A 24,824-nucleotide genomic window follows, 5' to 3' on the forward strand; every position below is an offset into this window, starting at 1 on the left:
TAGGCATTTAGAAGCTAGCAAGCTGAAGAGCAAGTAAAAACATAGGTTTATAAATAGCATTACATGTTGGATTTTTTTTATTTTTGCATTTTTAGCCAAATTGTTCATTTAATGGAAAATAAATTGCAAATCTGTATTGTTGTAGTTTGTTATGAGTGATTACTGGAAAAGTGAATTTAACTTTACTAGAAAAAATAAGAGCTCTCAGGAGCTGAGAGTTGAGAGTATTGGCCAAGGAACACTAAACAAAGTTTCAGAGGATCGTAGAATTTAAGGATGGAAAACAACTTAAATATCAGCTAAACTCTCTTCCTGCCAGGACAAAATCTGTACATCTGTAATATATTTTCCAAGTGTTTTTCTATATCTAATAAAACAATTTATTTGAGGGTGACCCTCTTGGAAGTTTTGTGGTGGTGTTTGTTGGTCATGTTGTAGTTCAATTATTAAAAGCCAACCAAGAGAAAATATGCTAATGCTATTTGCATCTGCAGATGATATTAAGCTGGAAAGCCTTTTGGTTTTCCAACAGTAAAGTATACCAGCATCTTAAAGAAAAATGTCTTTGACTGTGGCAGTCACAATGGTGTAAATAAAAGACTCTAAGTTGTCATAGTTACAAATAGCAGTGTAATTGATGGATGTTTAGAGCCAGCTAGGGTAGTCCCTGTTGACCAGCCTTGGGTTTTAAAAAGTAACAAAAACAATTCCAAAAAAAAGTTTTAGACATTTGTCGTCTCTGTTTGATTTTTAGGTGATACTTTCCCAATTAATTTCAACTTCATATGAAAAAGCACATTTATCTTGAGGTGACAGTAATACCGGCTCCTGCATGTGATGGAGCACATGTTGGTGTTTGTGCTCTGGAGGTGTCAGAAAGATCAGAGTTGCTTTAGTAGACCATCCGCTGGATATGAGATGTGTGGCACTGTAATGTCAAAAAAGAATGGTGGCTTTCGTAATACCTGCTAGGAATCTGGGATAGTAAAGTCTATCACATTGACAGATATGATTTTTATCAGTCTTCGTTCAAAATCCTCCTTTATAAAAAAGCCCCCACCTATTCTCTTTGGTGATTTGGATTGCTGCTGCTGCTTGCTAGAAAAATAGGTGAACTTCCAGGAGATGCAGTAATACTCTCTGCAAGGTAGCTGTGTCTCCTCTAAAATTAGCAAGATGCTGTCAAACTGCACTCTGAGATCCACATCTTAGTGTAGCAATGTGATAGCAGAGATAGAGATAACAGCCCGCTGTTACAGTATGATAAGCAACACCTACACATATCGCTTCTTGTGACATGCCTCTGCCATCAAGACTAGGTTTGGTGTCATTCTGGTAGGGAATAGCAGTTAGAGTATGGGGTTTGAAGTCAGGTTTTTTAATATGAAAGTATATGGTATTGGAAATGCTAAATTTAGTGATTTACCTAGAAATTGGGGTGGTGAAAAAAAAGCACATAAAAAGTGCTCTTCAGTCAAAATTGTAGTTTTTGCTTCGTGATTGTTGCCTCTCCCTGGAAAAGCAGATGGAGTTTCAGTGCTGAGCGTGTTTTCTTTGAAGAGTTTCTGCTATAATGTTCTTTTCAGCTTCTCCAGTATCCTATTTAGTAACATTAAGTGGAGAAACCAAAACATTACAAGCTACCTCACATACAAAATGCTCAAGTATTTTAAGGCAGTTAGGAAAGATGTACTTCTTTGGAAAACGAAACCTTTGGGAGAAATGTTCTTCACAGTAAAAGCATTTTATACTCTTACAACTTTAAATTACCATTTCAAGTACCATTTGTAAGACTCAGAGTACGTAATGATACAAAATCAATTATTTTCTGAAGCCATCTCAGGTGTATTAAATATCACTGCTGATTGTTGCTGAGTTAAAAGCAGAGTAACAATGTGTGGTGGAGATGCCCTTTTAAAAGCATAATAAGAGTATGCCACTTAAAAATAGAAACAAGACTTCTTGGAACAGATTACATCATCTTTAGAGGTATTGCTTGTAGAATATGGTTGCTTCCAGAGAGATTAATGCTTACCCTTGAGAAATGGTCCATCATCTGTTCAGTTAATTTTGCAAAAGAAGAGTTTGAGGTGAGACTCTGAAAAATGGCTTTAAAGTAAAATAAAATTAGTCTGCTAATTAGTCTGCTAGACTACAGATACAGTATAGTTTTTTTAACAACTTTGTTTCATGTAACCTTGCTGAAATCGAAAAAGGTAGATTTGGGGTGTTTGTACACTTTCAGACTTGTATTTATTTGGGGAAAAGGTAGGCAGACACATCAGGCACATCCTAAAAATTTCTGTTCACCTAAATAGCAGAATATAAAATGTTTCAACAGAGTACAACAGATATTTTAAAAAAAAATCAGTGATTTAAATCAATAGTCTTATCTTTTATGTAATAATTGGTTTGGGTCCCAGTATTAAAAAGACTGTCAAACATGGTGTAATAAAAACTAAGTTCCCGGTATTTTCTCATGTCTAATAATTATTGAAATGTGTAATTATGAAATATAATACTGGATTTTAAAAAATAGTAACAACTGAACACTATTTTCTGAAATATTCTGAAAATGGGAAAGAAAATATGATTGCCTAGACAATTTCTGTTGCTCATATGAAAATTCAAACCCTGCTAGCTGGTCTATGTGGGCAAAGCCTGTTACCCATGTGGATCATTTTGTGAATTCAGAACCTAAATGAAGTGTAAAAAATATGACCAGAGTAGGCTGTGAAAAGAGAAATGAGATTTGGAAAATTCCCTCTGCCTTAATAATCTGAAAAGGCTAGGAGGATAGCTAAAGAAATATTTTTTAAAAACAAATGAAATACAGATGTGACTGAACTGAGAGAAATCTGCAGAAGTGAAGAATAAACAGGAAGGAGAATACAGCTGTTGGGGAAAACATTGTTTACACAAGAGAACCAAGTTTTTCTGTGGTCGCCACTGCCCAGGAATTTTTCTTATACTTTCCTAAAATGCTTGGGCACATGCATAATGTAGTCCATCTGCTTTTACTTCATAAGGCCTTTGCTGTTCACTCATACATTGCATAGGCTCTGAATGATTAAAAAGATGGCTGTGTTTGATTTTTCTCCTTCACATAATGAAACCAAATTAGATAGGATTAAAAAAACCCCAACAAAGAAAAGGTACTGTTCTAACCAAAAAAATGGCAAATATACCACCATCCCTGATTCAGGGTTCTGCCTGAACCCTGCTTAGATTTCAAATGTTGTTTTGTCTGTAATAGCACACTGTGAAGTCTGAAGAGCACCACAAAAAGATTTGGGTCTTTTTTATGAATTTGTACTCTTTCAGAGTTTGTATCTTGGCAAAATATAATTAAATTGTTTTGATGGAAACAAGACATGCTTATTGGTATGTTAAATGCCAACCTGGAATAGCAATAACAATGCATGGGATTATTTACAACAGACTTTGTGTTAAAAATGAATCATGATTATTAGTGGGTGCCATTTTATATTCTGTGCTGAAAGGTTAAATAGAAAATGAAAAACAAAACCTCGACTTACAGGACTTCTAGTCCTGCATTAGCACCGTAAACAGAGTGGCTTTGCGCTCAGGACAGTGAGAGCATCTGGGGACTGAATATTAAAGGAACTTGGTAATCATGTTGATTTTGTTAAAGGTATCTTTCTTAAAGTGTAGGCATCACATCCAGCTAGGATTTGCAACGTGTCAGTGCAATTCCCTGTCAGTTTGTACATCTGTTCATCTCACTGCCCTTTGCAATGGCTAAGGGGTCATACGGGCCAGCTCCCTGTTTTACAGCGAGCTTTCAATGGGGATATTGTTACTGCACCTGAATTTGAGCTTTTCAATTCCCTTTACCTATTTCCAGCTAATTCACTCCTCCCATCTGCCTGCTCAGAGGAGGCCCAGATTCAAGTAACAATCTTGCTCAGGCCTTGAAGAATTTAATTTGGATGCGAAGAAATTAAAAATGTGAATTATATTTTTTCCCTATGAGGGAACTTAAAGGAGAACGGCACCTAAAGGAGTCAAGATGACCTCCAAATTATCTGCATTATCTGAGATAAACTGAACTGTATAATTACTAGATGAATACAGTCATGGGCATAGTAGACATGTTCATTTTATGCTATATTATGATGTTCCTTCACCTCTGTTCTTCATTGTTAAGAAGCAGTAATTACGTGTCTCAGTTTCCTGCAGGGGTGACTGTTTAACTGCTCTCCACTTGCCAGCATTCCCCTCTGTACCATGTGTGACAGCCATCCTTTGCTCTCAGGTTTTCTAACATGATTAACATAATTGAGTTATGATAGGCTCAGCAATTCTCAGCACTTCTAACACTAAGTCCAGGTGATGCATGCTTTAGAGCTGTATGTGGTCTTTCAAACCTGAAAGATTGTATTATTTCTTCATTTTTGCCATTTTTCTTGGTTGATCTGCTTCTTGCTACAAATCTTTGCAATAATTTTTAGCAACTTACAGACTTAGATCATACTAATAAAACATGACTCTTGGTTTTCAGACTATATATAGTTGTTTGCATCTATGCAAAGAGCTGTTGGGTTTTTACGAACTCCCTTATAGTAATTTCAGGAGAGTAGAGTTCAGTAGTTCTAAATTTTTGAGCCATATTCTTCCCTAAAGAGAATGTATGTCCATGCATGAAGATATGCACCTGTTTGCAGAGTGAAAGGGTGTGCCCAAGAACACTGTGGTGGTTATGACTCCTGTCTGCAGACTGACAGATGTATGTGCCCTACTGGAACTACATTTGGGACTCCTAATATTAAAATCCATCCCTGAACTCTGAAATAACGCTGTTCAGGTGAATGTAATTCTGTATTCAATTTAAGAATCTGCTCATCATGAATATTTTCTTTGTATGTCCTTGCTTCAAGGTCCCTGTTAGTGTCAACAAGTGGTTTTTGGTCTTTTTTTTTTCCTTTCAGCCTGTTAAACCACACATTCTGGGTTGGACTAGTATGGAAACCTGTTACCAACAGAAAGCTGAAGCATGTATTTAAAAGGCTTCTTAAAATAGAAAAAAAAAAGGCAGATGTTTTAACAAGGCTAGAAGTTATATATTTGCTAGCTTCCTTTCATTTAAATGGTCATTTCTCGTTTGTTCTCTTTTAAAAATAATTTGCATATTGATTCAAGCTGAAAAAATTAATACAATGGCTGTGAGGAAGCCATCCATATTAATAATTTCAGGAGCATGAAATTATTAATATGCTCTGCTCACTGATAATCTGAGAGTAACCAGGAGGTATAAGCTCTGAGAGGTGGAGCTGCTTTCATACACAGTTTATGCCTGCAATGACCCTGTGTGAATGAGTTGGGAGGAGAGGCTATGTGCAGTCCAGCTCTCAACTATCCCATATCTCACTGCATTAAAACTCCTGCCTTTGATACAGTTTGAAGTTAAACATATTGACCATAAGTAGTTTGTCTTTATACTGGTTAAAATAGGAGAAGAGGCCTCATGCAGCCAGCAGTAGTGTCAGGTGGGATGCTGCGGTTGACTGTATCCCTTTATTTCCCTCTGAACCTTTCTTGGGAACACAGGCTGCAGCTTTTTGGATCAAAGCTGCTGAAGCCAGGTTCTACCCTGCATGAAGTGTGGACACATTCATTTGGAGCTGATTTATTTCTGCACAGGCAGGAGATAGGGAAGTTTCTTGGCAACATGTAAGGAGTCTGGGGCTATGTATTTGAAGAGATGGGGGAAGATTTTTGGAAAGGAAAAGCTAGGAGTATGTATGACCTGTTTTCTGGGAAGATATATGTCTACACAGGGATGCTTTTCTGAAAGGTGATGCCTAGATGAAGCTGAATTGGTGCAGAGCTCTGTGTAAACACTCACTGTGTTTTGAGCGTAGCATCTATCTATTTAGCTTGAAAATGATATTGCCAAACTTAAATTCAAGTAAACCACTCCTAATTTGAAATAAGTCTTGTGTAAATACTCTTAGTGTCTGTTTAATTCAAGATTTTTGTTAAAACAGCTTAGCTAACCTGCAGAAAAGTAACATATCTCCATTTCTTGGGCTGTGAGCTCAAAAGCTCTTGAATGTTTTAAAATGGGGTGACTCAGGAATGGTTTTTTGCTTTGCCTGAATTTTTATGTTGTGATGTGATCATAATTTCTATAATGGCTCTGAGTGCAGTTCTGAAAAATTGAAGATTGTTGTTGCTTTCATCTTCTTAAATTTAATAGACTTTCCTTCATTTTACAGTAAATAGTGGTTGAAATTACAGAAGTGGTGCACACCATGTATTTGAGAGTCAGTTGAACGCTGTATTTGATAAAATTTTTTTTTAAGCTGATGTGTTTTCTGTGAATATTTCTTGGTATATTTTGTTGTAATTGTTTTATTTTAACAGATTGGATTCGCATTCTGGGTCTGCACTGTGTGTTCTCTTTGTGAAAGCTGTTGTGGTGCTTTAAGTTAAAGACTTTGGTTTTTTGGCTGGATGAACTTGCTGGACTGTGGATGTAATTTTGATCAGGGCTGTGTCCAGCTGCTGGATAAGTGGAAAGGATTCTGCAGAGGCGTTGCTCTTCCCAAATGACACACACACTGTGTCTGCCTCCACTTGGCCATGCTAGAGGGGTGAAAATCAGGAAAGAGGAGGAAAATGCCACTTTAATTCCTGGTAATTCCTTAGAAAAAAACTTCAGAGGTTTTCTGTTGCTATTGGGCTGTACCTTTCAACCTGTGGTGTTTGGGGTTTTTTTTCCTATGAAGGGACTATATTATTTTTTAATAATGGAGGAGGAAGTATATTTCTATTGCTTCAGGGCAACTGTTCAGAATGTTGTTATTTAGTACAGAGTGCTGTATTACTTGCCACAAATGGTTTTCATAGTTCAGAGAAACTTAATTTGGATGTAACAAAACTTTGCTGCTGCTAAGATGTGTTTGGATCCATGTCTTTGCATTACTATAGTACTGATAGTAGGGAAGAAAATATGTCAAATGTGGATCAAAAAAGGTTAAAACAGACATGGAAAAAACCCCACATTCTCTTGACACATCTAAAATTAGAACATCTTGTTGACTGAATAGCAGAACAACTTTTTTTCACGTGAATTTAGAGTATATGTAGTTGATGGGCCTGTTCTGATGAAATGCCTAACCCAGAAGTGGGGCTGTTTCAACAGTATTTATTGTTAGCAAGCTACCCTCTAAAAATAGAGGGAAAAATTAGTTAGATATACATTTTTCCCACATGTTTCATGTAGACAATAGCACTGTTTAGTATTCCAGCCCCCACCTAAATACCATGAGTAAACATTTAACTTGGCAGACAGCCCTCTGGGACTTGAAAGAAGAGAGGAGATTTGTGATGGATGCTGAAAGATAAGCTAGGCCTGTCCAGGTAAATCCTGTAGGTTTTGGCCGTTGATTTCCAAAATACAAAGCTCAAGTTATAATGTATATGTAGACTTTTTACAAGGGGGTACAAAATTTTTTGAAAAGACTGAGGTCTGCTCTTCTCTCTGTGCTGCAGTTCTAATTGTAGAAATGTTGGAGCACCTCAAAATTCCCCCCATCCCTTCTCCAGGTGAATATGTGTGAATGTAAAGTTTACGTTCTGTCATAGAGTTATAATATGTGAAGCATTTCCATGTGATTTCTGTTACTTCAGCATGTTTGGGCATAAGCAGTGCTTGAATGCGCTCTGGCACCTCTAACAGTTATAAAATCATATAACTCATGATTTTGAATCTTTGTAGTGGAAAATCTGCAGTTACACAGGTGTTACATTGAAAAAGCTCATTTAAAGTATCTGTGCTACCTTAGATCACAGAACAGAGTTCTTCTGGCATAAGAAGATGCTTTGCTGGTCTGAATCCAGCAGAGCAAACTCTCAGACTCCTCTTAACGTGTGAATGTGCCTCAGGGTTACTTTATACTTCAGACAAAAATCCACTGTCTGTGCATCATCTTTCTTCATTGGTGTCCAATGGTAGTAGTTGGGAAGTTGCATGGAGCAAATACACAGTAGTGTTTTCTTTTAGTGCTGCGACCAGTGGAGTATATTTGATAGAATTGACAGGACATGACAGGACATAGGGTTTGTTTTCCTGTAGAGTTGTCCAGTTGCCTTTTGAACCAATATAAATTCCAGACATACTCAGTGCATGGCTGTGATCAAAGACCTGCTCTGCAGACACAGATGTTGTGTAAAGGTCCCCTCACCTCATGTTGTGTTCAAATGCCTTGTTCAGTATAATGCCCTCTGGTTCCTGTGTTGGGTGAAGTCTCATCTTTCACAGGTTTTGTATGTGTGGTAGGATGGCCTTCCATCATACTCCTCCTTACTAATTTTTTTTCTGGCCTGGCAAACCCTCATCTATCATTCTTTTTACAGAAACTAATTTACATATTTGGTCAGATATTTTGTTGTTGCCTGCCTTTTTTTTCCTATTTGCTAAACCTGAACTGATCTGTGTCTGCAGATCCAACTTGGCTTTCAGCTGAAGAAAAATACAGAGTGAAAAGTCATGTCCCTGTATAACATTTATGGAATCACACCCATAAAGTGTGAGGAGGTTCTCATTTTTCTCCATCCTTAAAGAGACACAAGAGAGTTGAAAAAGGTACATAATAAAACAGCAGGAATAAACACAAGGCTGGGAAGGAAGTGAGGCAGTTGGAAAAAAAAAGAGGGGGAGAAAGAAGATAAATGTCTGTTTGTTTGCATAAAGGAGGGAGGAAGAACTATTCCGTTTCTGTGATAGCCATCATTGAATATATCAGAGGATGGTACAATCAAGCTTTGTTTTTTGGAGAGGAAAAAAGGAAGAATATTCAAGCCAGCCATAACCTTATATCCTTACAGGGTTCCAAGAATTGCTGACATCTGCTGACTGTCAGTGGTTGTGAAGTAAGCGGTTCTGGCCATGGTTTACTCATTACTGCCAGGCTGGAGTTGCATGGTGTGTGAGCCAACAGGCTGAAGGCAGTAAAATTTTTACAGGCCAAATACTGAAAAACTGAAGAGGGAAATGTGGCATAAATGTGACACAAAGACCACATTTCATATACTACTAGAAAAAAAAATCCCCAGAGAAGTCCTGGTATATATCCATGGTCTGGCGCTTTGGTAGGTATTTGTGTATCTTTTAGAAGAAAATCCTTTGTTGGGATTTAAAAATAATAGTAATTAATTCAGTGTACCTAACAACATGTTTTCCTACCTTAGGTTTTTCTATTGCTGTTAAAGTAAAAATTGCAACAAAGTTCATTAAGCAACACTGCTCTTTAACATGGCATTCTCCTTGACCCAGACCCTAGACATGAATTTCAAACAGGAATGAAAACACATGCCTCTGACCCAGAGTAATGAGAGGATAATAACAGAGCTAGAAATTAAGGCAAAGTTACATAGGCAAGAGAAAATAAGACCATGAGGCTCTATGGTCAAAGAAAAGAACAGAGAATGGTAGTTCTACTTCATCTGTGATATATTTGTATTCTGAGCATAATGGCCTCATCTTCAATGACTTGAGATACAAACAACAAAACAGTGTATGTTTGAAGTTCTAGATTAAAGAGTTCTTTTGTGTATTTAATCACAATTTCGTCTCTTTTGTATATTTAATTCTTTTCTCCCAGCAGTAAACTGCTAATTACAGCTCTACAGCTACAGTTGAAAGCTTTTTTTTGTAAAAGTTTTTGTGAATATCTTATGTAAAGATGTAGCTTAGCTGTAAGCCAGTGGTGTCTCTCAGTGCAGTTTGAGCAAGCACAGATCACAGTCCACATCTCTGGATTGAAGACCTGGAAAGGAGAGTATCAAAAAGTGTAAGATGTAATACAGGGACTAGGGGAAGCTGCTTAAGATGAGGTATTTCTAAATCAATATGACTCATTTAACAAAGACAAGATGAAAAGTTGGTTAGACCACAATACATCAGCTGCTGAGACGCCTCAGTCTTTTCATCAGGAGTTTATCAAGAATCATGGCTTGGAAGCTTATACCAGATGAATTAAAAGGGTAGATAAGGCACACATTCAAATACTTGTGGTTGTTATTAGCAATAAAGGAAATCATTTTCCACATGTCATTTAGGTTAGGATTTATCAAACATAACTTCAGACGTGTGCTTTGTAGATTTCTGCACTTAAATTGATCAATGAGAGTTCCCTTTTATAGTCCTGTGGAGAGAAACAGGGTAATATGAAGTGAATTCTAGAGTCAGTTGTTTGTGTTTGCTAGATCTCCATCCACTAACACAGACCACAGAGTAAAAAGGTGGATGTCAAGGCCTGAGTTAGGCACACCTAGCATACTTCTGTGGGTGGAAGGCATGCCTGAGGATAAGTGCAGGAGTAGTATTTTGTGATTTTCATTGCTGATTTGTACTGCCTGTAACCTCTCTGATGAAACACACAGCAAGTGTCTAGCAAGGCTTTTCTAGAAAACCTGTGGAGCTTCCCAAAGCTGGTTTAGGTATGAATGACCAAGGAGATAGGTGTGTGCACAGAGACAAATTCTGGTAAAAACTGAGCCAAAATAGTGATAACAATTTTGAAGAGTCAATAATGACTCTCCTCAAGAGCTGCTACAAACCATGTCCTAATGGGACATTTGAAAAATCACAAAATTGGAGAAAATATGATGCACTTTTTGACTTTATGGTCATTCTGTTTGTAGAGAGTTGATGTTTCCCATTGAGTTTTTGGGCAGAGAAACATGATCTGGTCCTCGTAAATACTGGGAAATGCAACTACTGTTACACTAATCCATGTTAACATGCATTTGTCTGTATTCTATTATGCAGCAATATAGCATTGCTTCTGCCTTTTTTATTTTTTTTCCTAATTTTCTTTTGTGTACTTTAGCACTCTTCTTCTATTGCTTACACTGAGTTCCAGGACTGTCATGAACAATTAAATCTAAAATCTCTGGGTAATTATGGCAGGTAATATTCTAGTAGGTATTTGCGGTTATTTCAGTTGGCATAGGGCTTTTGCGCAAGCACAGACAATCATCTTTAAGTCCAAAATGGCAAATTTAAGAAATGTATTACTGGAGCTTGTTCTGCACTAAAATTATCTTAATTCAGATTTCAAGAATAGTTTAAATTCTTGAACAGATGTGATGTACATCTGCTCAGCTTCAGACTTAAAGATACCATTTGGATCTGTTTACACTGTCCAAGTAGTTTTCCCTTTTAGCTAGACGTGACTCACTTAAAAAATTTCATCTCCTAAAATTAATTTCTACCAGTGTTTCTCATCAGATCCTAAATGAAGATTTTAATAACCAGGATTGAAGCAGATGAACAGAAGTATGCCCACTCTTCTTTAACCATTTTTAATGTGTTATTCTTAAAAAATGATGGAGAAGAGATTAATGAATGCAATAAATACTGTTCCAACCCAAGAGAATAGTTGATTCAAAGTAAAGTTTGCAAAATGTAGAATATACCAAAGCACACAGAAATCAGGTGTCATACTGCACAAGGTGTTGGAAGTCTGTACCTTGCATGTGGAAAAGTTTCGGTACAAGCATTATTTTGTATAAAACATTGCCTTTTCTGCCCTTTGACTGTGCATCATCGATCTTGAATTAAAAAGAAAGGGAAAAATTAACCAGCAAGTACTTACTTATGTTCATAACTATGAGTTTACTAGAGTTTGTGGGAACTGAGAGTCTAGTTCCTTATGTTTTCTGTGCCATTTGCAGAAATGCTGTAAGTTGTGCTTTATGGTAAATACTTTGTCCTCAAACTACAGTTTGATTTCATTTTCATGTTGTCTTTACAACGATCAGGTATGCCAGAAGGTGCTATGCTTATTTAATGCAAAGATTTGCGCTGATTCCATCTGCTGGTAGAGTTTACCCAGAGCCCCTGACAGGAAGGTTTGCTATATTCCAGGCGTTTTTCCCCCTTGATTTACTTATCCCCCTCCTTCCAGCCTATACACACACTGTGCATGCTTTTCAGATCGAGTAAGTGAGAGGTTGGGTGACAAATTAGACTAAAAGCATCTGTTTCTCCTTCTATGCTGGAAATGTTGAGACAAAAATATACGCTATGTAAAGTGAGTTAGTACATTTGTCCAACATAATTTTGGAGATGATGCTTCACTAGTTGAATTGTCCCTGAAATTAGGCTACTACTGAAAATACATTTTGCATTTTATAGAAGACTGAAAGAAAATAGTAACAGAGATGTACTGTAGACAACACAATGACTCCTTGAAAGTAAACGGCAAATCTGTATTTTAGTAACTGAAATATTGAATAGAGTTTTTTAACTGAGTCTGAGGACTTTTTTTTATGTTAGCATGCTTGAATATTAGAATTTTTCTGTTCAAATAAAGATTTCTAGCATACCTGCTAGAAAGCAGCTCTGTGGAGAAGGACCCGGGGGTACTGCTGGATAACTAGCTGTCCATGAGCCAGCAATGCCCTTGTGAACAAGAATGCCAATGGTATCCTGGTGTTCATTAGGAAAAACATTGCCAGCAGGTCGAGGCAGGTGATCCTGCCCCTCTACTCTGCCCTAGTGAGGCCACGCCTGGAGTGCTGTGTCCAGTTCTGGGCTCCTCAGTGAAAAAGAGACATGGAGCTCCTGGCCTGGGTCCAGTGGAGGGTGACAAAGTTGATTAAGGGATTGGAGCATCTCTCTTATGAGGAAAAGCTGAGGGAGTTGGACCTGTTCAGACTCTGGAAGAGGTGACTGAGAAAGGACCTTGTCAATGTCTCTGAGTATCTGAAGGGAGGGTGCCAAGAGGATGGACCAGGCTCTTCACAGTGGTGCCAAGCAATAGGTCAAGAGGCAATGGGCAGAAACTGATGCACAGGAAATTCCACCTGAACATGAGGAGGAACTTCCTTGCTGTGCAGGTGACCACACACTGGGACGGGTTGCCCAGAAAGGCTGTGGAGTCTCCATCACTGAAGATATTCAAGAGCTGTCTGGACGCAATCTTCTGTCGTGTGCTCTGGGATGGCCCTGCTTGAGCAGGGAGGCTGAACCAAAGGATCCACAGTGGTCCCTTTCAACCTGATCCATTTTATGATACTGTTTAGGAAACGTGTTATCAAATATTTGTCTTTACAATAAAGCATTCTAGAATCTGACTTTTGACCCCCAGGATTTAGGATTGTAGCATTTCAGTCCTTTGAAATTATTTCAGGTTTGTCTGGCATCTTGCAGTTTATCTGGCTGTTGATTGAATAAGATACTGCTTTCCAAATTTATTTTTTCTTGTGTGCTCTTTATGAATATTGCACTTAGGTGTTTGCATTGGGAAATTAAAAGCAGGTTGCTCCAGGTTGCTGCTTAGAAAAAGACAAAGAGTAATAATCTTTTTTTTTTTTTTTTTTTTTTTTTTTTTTGTCAGGAGTACTGTAAGATTGTCTTGTATAATATAAATCTCACATCTAGCATGTCTAGTTTCAGATGCTTAGAAGCTTGTTCATCATAAAATGTTCAGGTTGTGTTTGGATCAAGGTGGTTCTCCTAGGGTCAGTAAAATCCTGACAGTTTTCAGACCAGGATTTTCAAGAAATTTTGTATGTTCAGCTTTAATGAACTTAAATGTATGAATAAAAATTTGCCATACTGAGACCACAATGAGGTTCTGTTTCTCATGTCTTAGAGAGTAATTGCAGAGAAAGGAGAAGAAGATTAGTATGTATTATATCAGCTTTCCCTTGAGTAGAGAACCAAAGGTTCATTCTGATAACTTGTGTGGTATTAAGTAGATTATGCTTTGTAAGCACTAAGGCTTTGTACCTAATTCCTGAAGCCAACAAGTAATCTTAAAAGATGTCTAATAATAATTTCAATTGAAAATGCATTTATTGGCACAGATAAAAAGCAAAAGGTCATGCTGATATAGTGTGTGGTCAATAAACACAATAAACTTTCAATATACCAAAAAACCTAAAAGCATCCTTAATTTAATAGTTTTCATAATATGACATCTTTCCTGGTTGGCAAGAGAAATGTGTAGCATTTGATAATGGTGCATTAAGTGTCTTGAATCATCTGTATGAGCGTGATAAACTTAAGGGTTTGTATTCCACGTTGTGTTGTGGATCACCTCTTTCTCTTTATGAATGCTTCAGTTTTTAAAAGAGACACTAATTACATGTTCAGTTAAGATAAATGCTGGCCTTGTTCTTTGCCAAATGTTCCTGAAGAATGTATGCAGGAAGACTGCAACTCAAACTTTACAGGTGCTTTTGTTTTATGGACTTTTTTCTCCTTTGTTAAGGAGTTGAAGTAGGAATTCATAATTACATATACTAGTATTTCTTATTTTTTAAATTGTGGCTCACCATCTCTGGCAGAGTATTTATAGTCCCCAGAAGTAACATTCTTTGCTTACTTGGACTTTCAGTCTACAAAGCCACAGCTGTTCTTACTGTGCTTTCACCAGTTCTGTGATATACTGAGTAGGAAAGGGATTCTGTTCTCAGCTGCACCATTGTAAAAGACAGTTATATATGTGACACATTTCCATTTACATCAGTTGAATTTCTCTGGATTTTCATGGCTGTAACTGAGATTAGTTTTTTCAAAGCCCTACAACACCTCTTCCTTAAATCCCTACCCATCGCAACAATTCCTTATGGCAAAACATGCACGTAATCCCGTATTTGGATTTCAGTTAGAGGTTCCTTTTTGCTCGGGCCCATGATTTTCTTCGCAACTCTCCTTTTTACACTGAAGTTATAACTTCGCTTGCAGTCACTTGCAATTAAAGCAAATAGAGGACTTAACACAGGACAAATGTCTTTATTCAACGCTGGATAAAGCTTCTACACTTCTCCTGCCACTTTTCCTATCTTCCTCCAACCTGCTTAATTTTAGAGGTCCATAAGCTCTTTACCCATATGCTGTGTTGGCTAGACAGCTGTGCCTGGGATGGCACTCCTGGCATGGATAGCATTGTGCCTTGCTTGGGCTTCTATTAGGCACAATCTAGAAGGATAGTAATCCTTGGGGTTCCCAAACTAAGAAGCAGCATCAGCTCATGCTGGTGTAACTCTCACTGGGTAGGGCTTTTAATGAAATTCCACACTTTATAGTAGATATCTTGGCAGTAGCTGCTCCTTGCTTTTTATATCAAAGCTTAGCATTTGTATGCATGACTGCTCTTTACTAAAAAAAGAAAAAGTGGGATTTGTTTTTTTCCTTTGGCATCATCCTTTTTCTAAATCTCACCTGTAAGATTCTGCCTTTATGACATATTTTGAGTTGTGATAGTTTCTCCCTTATGAACAGATTAGGCTGGTTTGCAGTGTTGCTTAGGCAGAACTGATCTGATGAGTGAAACAAAGTTGCCACATCCAGCAGTCCAGGAGCCCCGTAATTTGTATGAGTAGGTCATCGGATGAATTTGGGATGCAGATTTTTGTCTGCTTTTCTGCCTGGTTGGAGGTCTTGTATAATCTGAGTTTGGGAAGATAAGAGCAGAAATACAGTAACCGTAACATTTCAGATTGTATTATGAGATGTATGTATTTGATCTTACTGCACACGGCACTTGCTGCAAATTTCCAGATTCACTTCTGAAGATCAGGAGCATACAAGTTTGACAAATCTTTGACTGAGTTTGCGTCTTCTGGACAAAATGGGTTTACTCTCCAAGTTAGGCCAGAAAAGGAAAGAAATGTATAATTTACTTCAGTAGTTTGTTTTCTTGGTGAAACATTTTATTTTGAGGGTAAATATTTTAACTATGAAAGACTTATAGGAGATTCATTATGTTTTGTGGTTTGATTGCTTCCCATTCCATTGGAAGAAAACGCTAACAAAATTTATTTACAGAATTTTAACAAATATCTTTCATTAATATAGTCTTTGGGTACTGTGCAAAGCTGTTACAAAAAAGGAGAATCCTGGATACTAAATGCCTACATCAGCCTTCTACCCTGATGCCAAATCATGTCAGCATTGTTGTTAAACGTGCAATTTGTGAAACAGGATGTTGTGTATGTACTTAATGTACATGTGTATGTACTTAATAGGTGATAGAAAAATGGTTTGAAAAACTAAAACCCCTTGAAACAGAAATTGGTAGTTCCCAGGAAAAGGGGACTTGATATTTTTCTGATAGCAGTAAACACAAAAGGCACTCCTGTTCTAGTTGGAGAACTTTAATGAGTGAAATTTTTGTAGCGATCCAAAGATACTGAAGTGCTGTGTCATTGCAGACAGACTTTAAACTTTGTCAGTGTAATTTGTCTCTTACTATAAGTACACAGAAATGTTTCTGACTGTGCACCTCTATGTTATGTAGTAAACTTTTAGGTCCAAATTTTTTGATTGGGCTTTGAATTTGTCTTCATTGAAAGATACCAATATGAGTACTCATATTGTTCTCAGTGTATGTTTTATATTAATATCTATCACACAAAAGAGGGGTTAGAAAACAAAGATTCTTCACTGAATATATTGCAAAAAGCAATAACAGAGAAGATAGTAAGAGTACCATCTATTAGCCAGTTTATCTTAATTTCAGTGGGATTGATGAAAATAAAACTGTAATTGAGTCTGTTCAGTTGTCTGATTTCCCTGGAGGTTGTATTAGCTTGCTCTTTCATTAAAAATGGAGAAAAAAATCACTACCTAAACAATTGTCCCTTTGTGTGAAGGTTCAAGCACAAGTGCGACATGCAAAACTCAACTTTGACAAACTGAAGACTGATGTCTGTCAAAAAGTGGATCTTCTGGGAGCGAGTAGATGCAACCTTCTTTCTCATGTGTTAACAACATATCAGGTATCCAAGGAGTATGTTGACCTCTGAAATAATGTTTTCCTGTTAATGTGGCTTTTTAAGATGTTACCATGGCAACATTCAACTGTAAGAATATGTAGCTAGTGTTGGAGGGAAGATGTGAAATTTGCATTGAAAACCGATTTATTTTAACATTGGCACTGAAATTTTACCCTGCCTTACAGACAACACTGCTTCATTTTTGGGAAAAAACTTCACACACGATGGCAGCCATCCATGAAAGTTTCAAAGGTTATCAGCCATATGAATTCACTATGTTAAAGGTAAGGAATATATAGATATATATGTTTGCCCAGTGATAACCAGTAAGAGATCATACAGGGATGTAGAAAGCACATGTTGATATTTTTTCCATGTATTTTCTGACACTTTTATTCCTGTTTTGTCTTTTCCTTTAAATACAGGTTTTCTGTTTAATGTCCTTCTGACCAGCCATGCTGGTGGGCTCTTCTCTTACCTTCCTGATGTTTAAAGGTTTCTGAGGATGTTTTTATCTTTGCTTTGATCCAAAACAATTTCAGTCTAATTTGTGTAGGTAACCTTCAGTGTTGCTGGGGATTTATTCTTCATGCTCCTTTGTATCTAAAAATTTGATTATTTGAACAACACATATGATGTTTCAAGATGTATAATAACATTTTAACACCTTGGAGAGGAACTTGGAAAGAAAGTGCACCTGTTTTGGTGTACCCCTGTGATGGAGGATGAGAGACATTCGGGAATGCTTTGTACTGTCTGAACTTCCTCCTGTGAAACATTTCACCGTTAAATTTGAAATTAGATTGGGAATCTATGATAAAGAAATACCATCTATATTGAAGCCGCACATATAACAAGCACTCCCGTGAAGCAAAAAGTAACTGTAGAAATGGTTGGGAATATTGTAGTGTGTTCAGGATGCAGCCTTTGTTATGAAAATCTTAACCAATTGTATTGCTCACATCCTGCACTGAGAAGATGCAATTTCCTGTATTTGCACTGATATGTATGCTGATAAATTATGCTAATCAGGTGATGGTTTAAAACTATAGGATTTCATGTAATACTGTGCTTTCGGAAAACAGCTGCTTGGGAGTAAGACTGTGTTACTGGCTTTTAGTATCAGGGATTTTTTTTTCTTTTGGTCTCAAGAGTGTGGGGTTATTTTCTATACCAAAGTCTTCTCTACCATCTCTTGTCCCCAGCTATTAGTTTCTGATTGTTTACATTAAATGATTGCTAAGGTGATTAAATCAAAATCTGGTGATTGCATCAGGTGACATTGTGTTGCCTAAGAGAATAGATGTCTGCTGCTACTTCAGTTACATTTCTAGGGTAAGTGAGCTCTGCCTGTCGCTTTTGAAGGGTGTGGTGAGTCTCATCTCACCTCTGCTACAGCTGGGTGTGGAATAACAATAGGTGATTATGGTTAGGGAACTGATCCCTACCAGTCATATGTTCATACTAGAATAACTACATATTAAAAAGGAGCTGCAAACTAATTTTACACTGAGATTACGAGGTATTGTTTTTTAATAGAGTAAGGTTGATAGCTATAGCTGATCTAAGGTAGTGTAGTTTCTGATTGAGAAACTTTTGATTTAAAAATGTACCAAATGGAGATGCCCTGTCTGTTGTTGACTGTGTGCATTAAAATATAAAATCAGAATATATACTGGAATAAAATATACATAAAATATTTCAGTGTGCCTATTTCTACATTTAGTTGGAAGTTACTTCTTTTATACTATTTTTCCCTGCCTGATACCATAAAAGGGGTCTTTCTTAAATGAATATTTTGAATTTGATGCTTGCAAATATTTTTTTTCTTTATGATTTCATAAGAGACAAAGTCTTGCTCAGACAAATTAAACTGACTTAAACTAAGCATATGTGAATGCAGGATTAATGTTTTACTTTAAAAGAAGAAATTAATACAAGTTAATATTTGACTTAGACATAGATTGTTTTACTGAAAAATTAAGAGGTGCTATGTACTAGAAAACTGTTGTTTGTATTTTGTAGTATAAATATATATTTGTGTACCAGGTTTACCTCAGGAAAGAAACTCTGAAGCGCCTCTCAGGATTATTTCTGGAAAGAAAACATTGTCTTTAGAGATGTTTGCCAAACTCCTTTAATGAAAAGCAGCCCATTTGTTTTCTTTGCTTCAGGGTATGTGCAGAGAACAGTATAATTGTGCTATTGCAGCTGTATTTCCTAACTCTTGAGTTTTATGCTTGATGAAAGATGATTATTAATGTGCTAACAACTCTATGTATTGTGATGTAGAAGTATCTGTTACCGTATCCATTGCTTTAATATTGCAGATGATGAGCTGCTGTTTTGGTAAAGCCATTAAAGTTTGATTGTCTTGAAATTAACATATATCAAATGAATTCAAGTTTATTTCAGGGGCTACTTTTCATGAATAATATGGTTTTTTCTAGTTTCTGTTACCATTTATTTGCCTTAGTTAACCAGTTAATATTTAGTTGCATTTTTTAAATTTAAATGCTAGGATACCAAACTTCCTGAAGAGTTTGTATGAATTTAGAGATAATAGTAGCCCAGGTAAGGGAGTCAAAAGGCATAAATCTCAGTGCATCTCTTTATTTCTGTTTGAAGTAGAATACTGCTGCCTGAGCTCCTTACATGGAGTACTCCCTTAGAGTTTTCTGTCCAAACAAGTATTACAATACGGCTGCCTTCTGCTGACCTCTGCTGTAGTCTGGTATCCTCTCTTGTTTCTGTTTGTCACACCATGACTTTACTCATAGATAGGATTGCCTATGATTTTCCATCTCTGAGGGTTTCGGGGAGGTGTGGTATTTCTTTTCTTGATGAATATCTGGGAGGAAATTCTGAGACAACCTGCTTTTCCTCATCCTCTTCAGCTTTCCCCCCAAATGAAATATGTTTAAGTTTTTGCCCCTTCAGTGCTGTTGCACTTTTTCATAAATATTGTGACATATTGGAATGTGTGCCTGGCTCCTGAAACTGCCCTTAGCTGTGTTGCTTTGATTCTTTTTCTGTCTAGAAGTGCATTAGTTGTCCAAGGCACTTGAGAGGAGCTGTGGGTGAGCTGAGTGCAATGTCAACGCTGTTGATTTAACTGCGGAGGGCAGGTTTTATGTGCAATCCAGATGACCTTGGCTTTACTTGAAAGCAGCTCAGATGCAGGTGAAGGAATTTAGTGAGTGAGTAGCAGTCAGAAGTCGAGCCTGATCTGGAACCAGAGTTAACTCTAGAGTGGAGGAATCCTTTGTTAGTTTGGATACTTAGTCTGACTACTGGGAGCAGGTGAAATATCACTAGGTGACTTTTGGTGTTAGAGACGGACACATCAGGCAGAGTGAATGACTGTGAACTTGCTCTGCCAGTGTGTAAGATCTGACTTTTGTAGTAAAAGAGAGATTAGGAAGCTAGGAAGATGGGTTTCTAAATATGCAAGGATCCTACTTTAAGCTGCATATGTGGTGTAGCTCACAACCAAATCCATTCTAGTCCACATGAGCAGCCAGAAGAGTGCTGTGAAGTTACACATCTGTGTGCTCTGAGCAGCCAAGTCAGCGGTACATCCAGCTGAAATGTGCTCACTTTGGTCTGGACTCGTCACAACTCTGTTTAATCACTTTCTAGATGTTGAGGCTTCTTTCTTCTAATGAAACCTGAAACAATTAAGAGAAAATTATGGTGTCATTTCTATGCTTGCTGACAGTAGTGATCACATTACTGTGGGTTCATGTTTAGAAAATGGTTGACTGTGGCTTTTTTAACATTCAGTTTCATTTCATACTCATTTCATAGCTTCTTAAAATTGTTTTGAAAAGATGCCTCAGTTTTTAGTGAACCTCAGAATGCAGAGTAGAGGCAGGCAGGGGTGAGGAAAATAATTTCATTGTTTGGTATTTGATTTTGAGTCTGAATAAAGTTGTTAAATGGAAATACTGCATCAAAATACAGCTTCTGATTTTTAACTATTTTTATCATAATCGCCATTGAGACCAAAGCTGTATTTCAGAGCTATGTTTATTTTTCTAATACAGGAAATAGTAACTACCATTATTATCATGCTGTTTCCTTCCCAAGGTATTTGTGAACTCCATTTCTATATGCCGTTTCCGTGGTTTGATCACAGTCCTTTAGTTATGGATTTCCTGAAACACTGACAAAGGAAGCTTCTTAAAATATAGGTCCTTAAAGAAGGATCCTTATTTCCATGGGGTTTTTTGGTGAATATGCAGACTTTACTACTAATAAGTTTCCTTAACTTAAATAGCTAGGCAGTAGTTAAAGTAGTTCTGATTTTTGTCCAAAACCTTTACATCCCTTTTGGAGCAAGCTCTAAGGTGCTATACTTGGTGGCAGGCAGAGCACCATTACTGTTTCACCATCACCCCCTGATTCAGTACACTGTGTCCTGACCTGAAGATGTCCAGGGTGGTTCAAGTGCCCAAAGCAGCACAGTCCCCATAATGCTGAGCTGCTTTCTTTCTCTGCTCTGCACTTTTCTTCAAGTATAGTTGATATTTGAATGTTCTTGAACTCTAGTCAGGACTTCTTGGATTCCAAGGAATAATTCCCATCGATTTTAATAGCACAAGAAGTGCAGTCCAAACAGTACCCAGTACAAATTCAGGGAAAGGGTGATACTCATACATAGGTTATTAGCTGAGCTGATAATTACTAGCTAGTGTCCTTATCCAGCATTCAAGAAGTACATTTACATATACTTTTGGTTAACAACAGTGTCAAATAAAAAAGTGGCAACCACAGAACAAGGTTCATTTCTTTAAGGCTTTTTTTTTATTGCTGTTTTTGTGACCTTCATATTTGACCATGTCTGCGGTGCTGAGGCTACTTATGACAAATTAATTAGCAGTTCTGTGTAGAATTAACTTACTGAGAGGGAAAAAAAAAATAAAACAACTGCAGCACGTGACAAATCTAGAAGTTTAGTTTCTAAAATACTGAAGTATAGATTCCTCATACAGACAAATACTGAACCAAGCAGAAACTGGAATGCTCCTTCTGGGGACTCCTCTATCCTGATTAACAGGACAGTGCAAACAAGACCTGCAACATGTCTGGGATTGCTTTCTGTTGTGACAGATGGGCTGGGCACCCTAACTTTTATTCTGTCAATTAGGCCGTGTTTTTTTCTTTTACTTTTCTCATGAAACACATCCATATTTTGTTCAAATTCCAGATGGAAAACCACTACATTTTTGTGGGTTTTAAGCTTTTTATGGAAGGTGACTTCTCTGTTTTACCCTTAGCTTTTTTTTTTGAGAGATGGGGGACAACATGAGGAGAAGATCGGGTGAGATTCACTACTGTGACTATCAGGGTAACATTAATAAATTTAATTACAAATGGTCAAGACTATTCACATGTAACATGGTTTAATTTTTCAGAAACTGTGTTGACTTAAGAAAGAGGAATTTTTTTTCACCCTCACAGCTAAACCATTTCATGGAGATAGAAGTATTTACACTGCTAACATCTGCTTTACTTAATTGCTGGGCTCCTTCATTTAATTTGTTAGACAGAATTTCTAATTGATGCATAAGAGTGACAACCAGTAGTATATTTATCACTTCAGAGTCAGTCTATAATGCTTGTGTTGGCTTGTTCTTATCTCCAAATTTTGGTTATAAAAATGCTGACCATGAAACTACATGTTGTTATCTTGTAGCACAGCCTTTTCAGACTGCAAGGGGACACTAGGGTTTCGTAATAACACACCCGACCTTTATCAAGCTATCATTCAAGATTTTAACCCTTGTTTTCAGATTTAGGATACAAAGCAGTATCTTCCCACTACCACTGCAGTCACCAAGTTTGTGTGAATAATTGTGTAAGGGAAAAAAAAAGAGTAAATAAGAAAAGAAGCAGTATATGATGAACAAACAGATGTAAAGGATTCATTTTTCTCATCTTAAAAAAGGAAAAGAAGGAGGAAAAAAATAAGGAAATCCCCGAAACAGCAAAGAAACATGCCATCTGTGCCTACTTTGCACATGATATAGGTAAATTTACTTAGAAATATTGGAAATATTTACCTAGAAATAATCATTTAGAAATATTAGAAACAGAACATGTGTTCAGAAGTTGCCGTGTGTCACCTTCTTACATGAAGTGTGTTCACAGACTCAATTTGAAGAGTATCTTCTAACACTTTTAATACTGCTTGTTTGAATCAGATACAGTTTTGATGCAGTGTAAAACCATTCTTGCTTGATTTCTGTTGGTTCTAGAATCAGGTTTGGTCTCAAATTACACACTTTAGCTTGCCTGATTCAAATTGGTTTTCTTCTTTACATTTATATTATGGTTATGATCTAGAGCTTGCAAGATCCTGTGAATAAACTAACAGAAAAAGCTGAAAAGGAGGACCCGCAGACTGAGAGCACCAATTCAGTGGAAGATCAGCAGAGTCAGTAAGTCACATATCCTGTATATCAAAATAATAAGTATTTTTGTCTATAATCTGCTTCCTGGTTGCTAAAGTCACCAAACATAAGGAGGGATGTGGGCACCGCTAGTCTAATTCTACTTGTTACCTCAATACAAAAATTCCTGAAATGTAGTAATGTGTACATAAAAACTAATAAACTTTGTGGTGAAATTAAGAGCTTTAAAAAGGCCCATAAAACCCTTAGGTTTATTTCATCTTTCCTAGACTTCTTTTTAGTTTTTTCAGCTTTGGCTTCATTTTTTCTTTATTAAAATAAGTGATAAACAACTACACATGGAAGAAGATATGTGAGCACTGTATTTCTCCTTTCAGCAGCATCTGCTTTCACCTGGAAATAGGATATAGATTACTGATTGCTCCGAGCAGCGATTAGTTTTTGTAATGTATACAGCATCAATTAGTAATTCAATGAAGCAGTAGGTACTTAGTATAAAGTACATCCAAGTGAGCTGATGCTGTCAAGTTTTGAGTTACCTGTAGGTCTGAGCTGAGAAAGACTTATGAATGGACTGCTGTGGGGAGAGGAGAACAGGAGAAAGAGATGCGATCCCTCCCCTACCTGACCGTCAGGATTCGGTTGCCAGGAGATGCAGTGTTGATATAATCCTGCTGCCACCTGTTGTTTTGACTATCCCTGCTTAAATGTAGTACCCAGCAAAGGATCAGTTGTCAAAAAGCAGAGAACAGCTTGACTGATTAGTGTATTTTTTTTGGCGGTTTATAATAACGGATTTTTAAGGACTTCAGTTTTTCAGTCATTTTTCTGGTACAGATTCAGAACCACTGATCAATACCACTTTATAAATTGGTCAGATTTGGTGCTGTTGATATTGGAAAGCACTTGACCGAGTACCATTTGGCAGGTGGTTGTCTCCACAGCACTTACTTCCATCTGTTGCATCTCATGTGACAGTAATAGAGCTTAATAAATAGTTCTCTCCTCAGTGTTGAATATGAAGTTCTAGAATGAATGTGTGATTTATGCAAGATGTGCGCTTTGGCACCTACCAGGAAATTGATCAGATGCCATGTCATGGTTGTACTTGTGTTTATTTGTGCATAATCTTTGTCGTTGTCTGGCATAAAAGTGGGGGGAAAAAATGTCATCCTTTTTGCTGTCTAAAACCATAAACAAACATCTGAGATTCCAGAATTACACAAGACAAAGCTTTTTAAATCCTCATGAACTTTCCATTCACAGTAAACATTCATTATACGGGAATTTGACCTGAATCTAATTTTCCTCTACCACAGGCCTACCCCCAAGAGCAGAGGAGGTGTCTTTTTCTGTCCTGTCACTGGAGGATAGGAGGAATGTGCCCACACAGTCCTTTTCCCCATCACATTAGCTAATGACTAAGTGTCATGGCTGCGTCAGTCCATACTCCTTGAATGGCTTTACACAAAGTAATTGCAGTTTGAAAGTATGTTTTCCTCACTGAAGAGACGACCTTTGTATAAGAGTTATATGTAAACTACACCTTTTTTTTTTTTTTTTTACCCCGCTGAGAGCTTTTTTCATCAACGCTGCTGATCTGTTATTTTTGAAATCTGCTGACATGGGGCAAAACTGTCC

At 37.2% G+C, this 24,824-nt stretch overlaps 1 protein-coding gene across 6 annotated transcripts in view; it reads left to right on the forward strand.

Annotated features, from left to right (window-relative positions):
- The window catches only part of ICA1 (islet cell autoantigen 1), a 64,919-nt gene that overhangs the window by 24,296 nt on the left and 15,799 nt on the right, over window positions 1-24,824 (forward strand). For all 6 annotated transcript variants that reach the window (XM_066196812.1, XM_066196829.1, XM_066196805.1 and 3 more), the window contains 3 exons: window positions 16,642-16,767; window positions 16,950-17,048; window positions 23,116-23,210. In XM_066196812.1, the coding sequence (XP_066052909.1) occupies window positions 16,642-16,767; window positions 16,950-17,048; window positions 23,116-23,210 (320 nt within the window). The remainder of the gene's footprint in view (window positions 1-16,641; window positions 16,768-16,949; window positions 17,049-23,115; window positions 23,211-24,824) is intronic.

The sequence above is a fragment of the Chamaea fasciata genome, unplaced genomic scaffold (assembly GCF_029207755.1).
Source record: "Chamaea fasciata isolate MVZ Bird 193981 ecotype frontalis unplaced genomic scaffold, bChaFas1.0.hap1 SCAF_1, whole genome shotgun sequence".
In the NCBI taxonomy this organism is placed as follows: domain Eukaryota; kingdom Metazoa; phylum Chordata; class Aves; order Passeriformes; family Sylviidae; genus Chamaea; species Chamaea fasciata.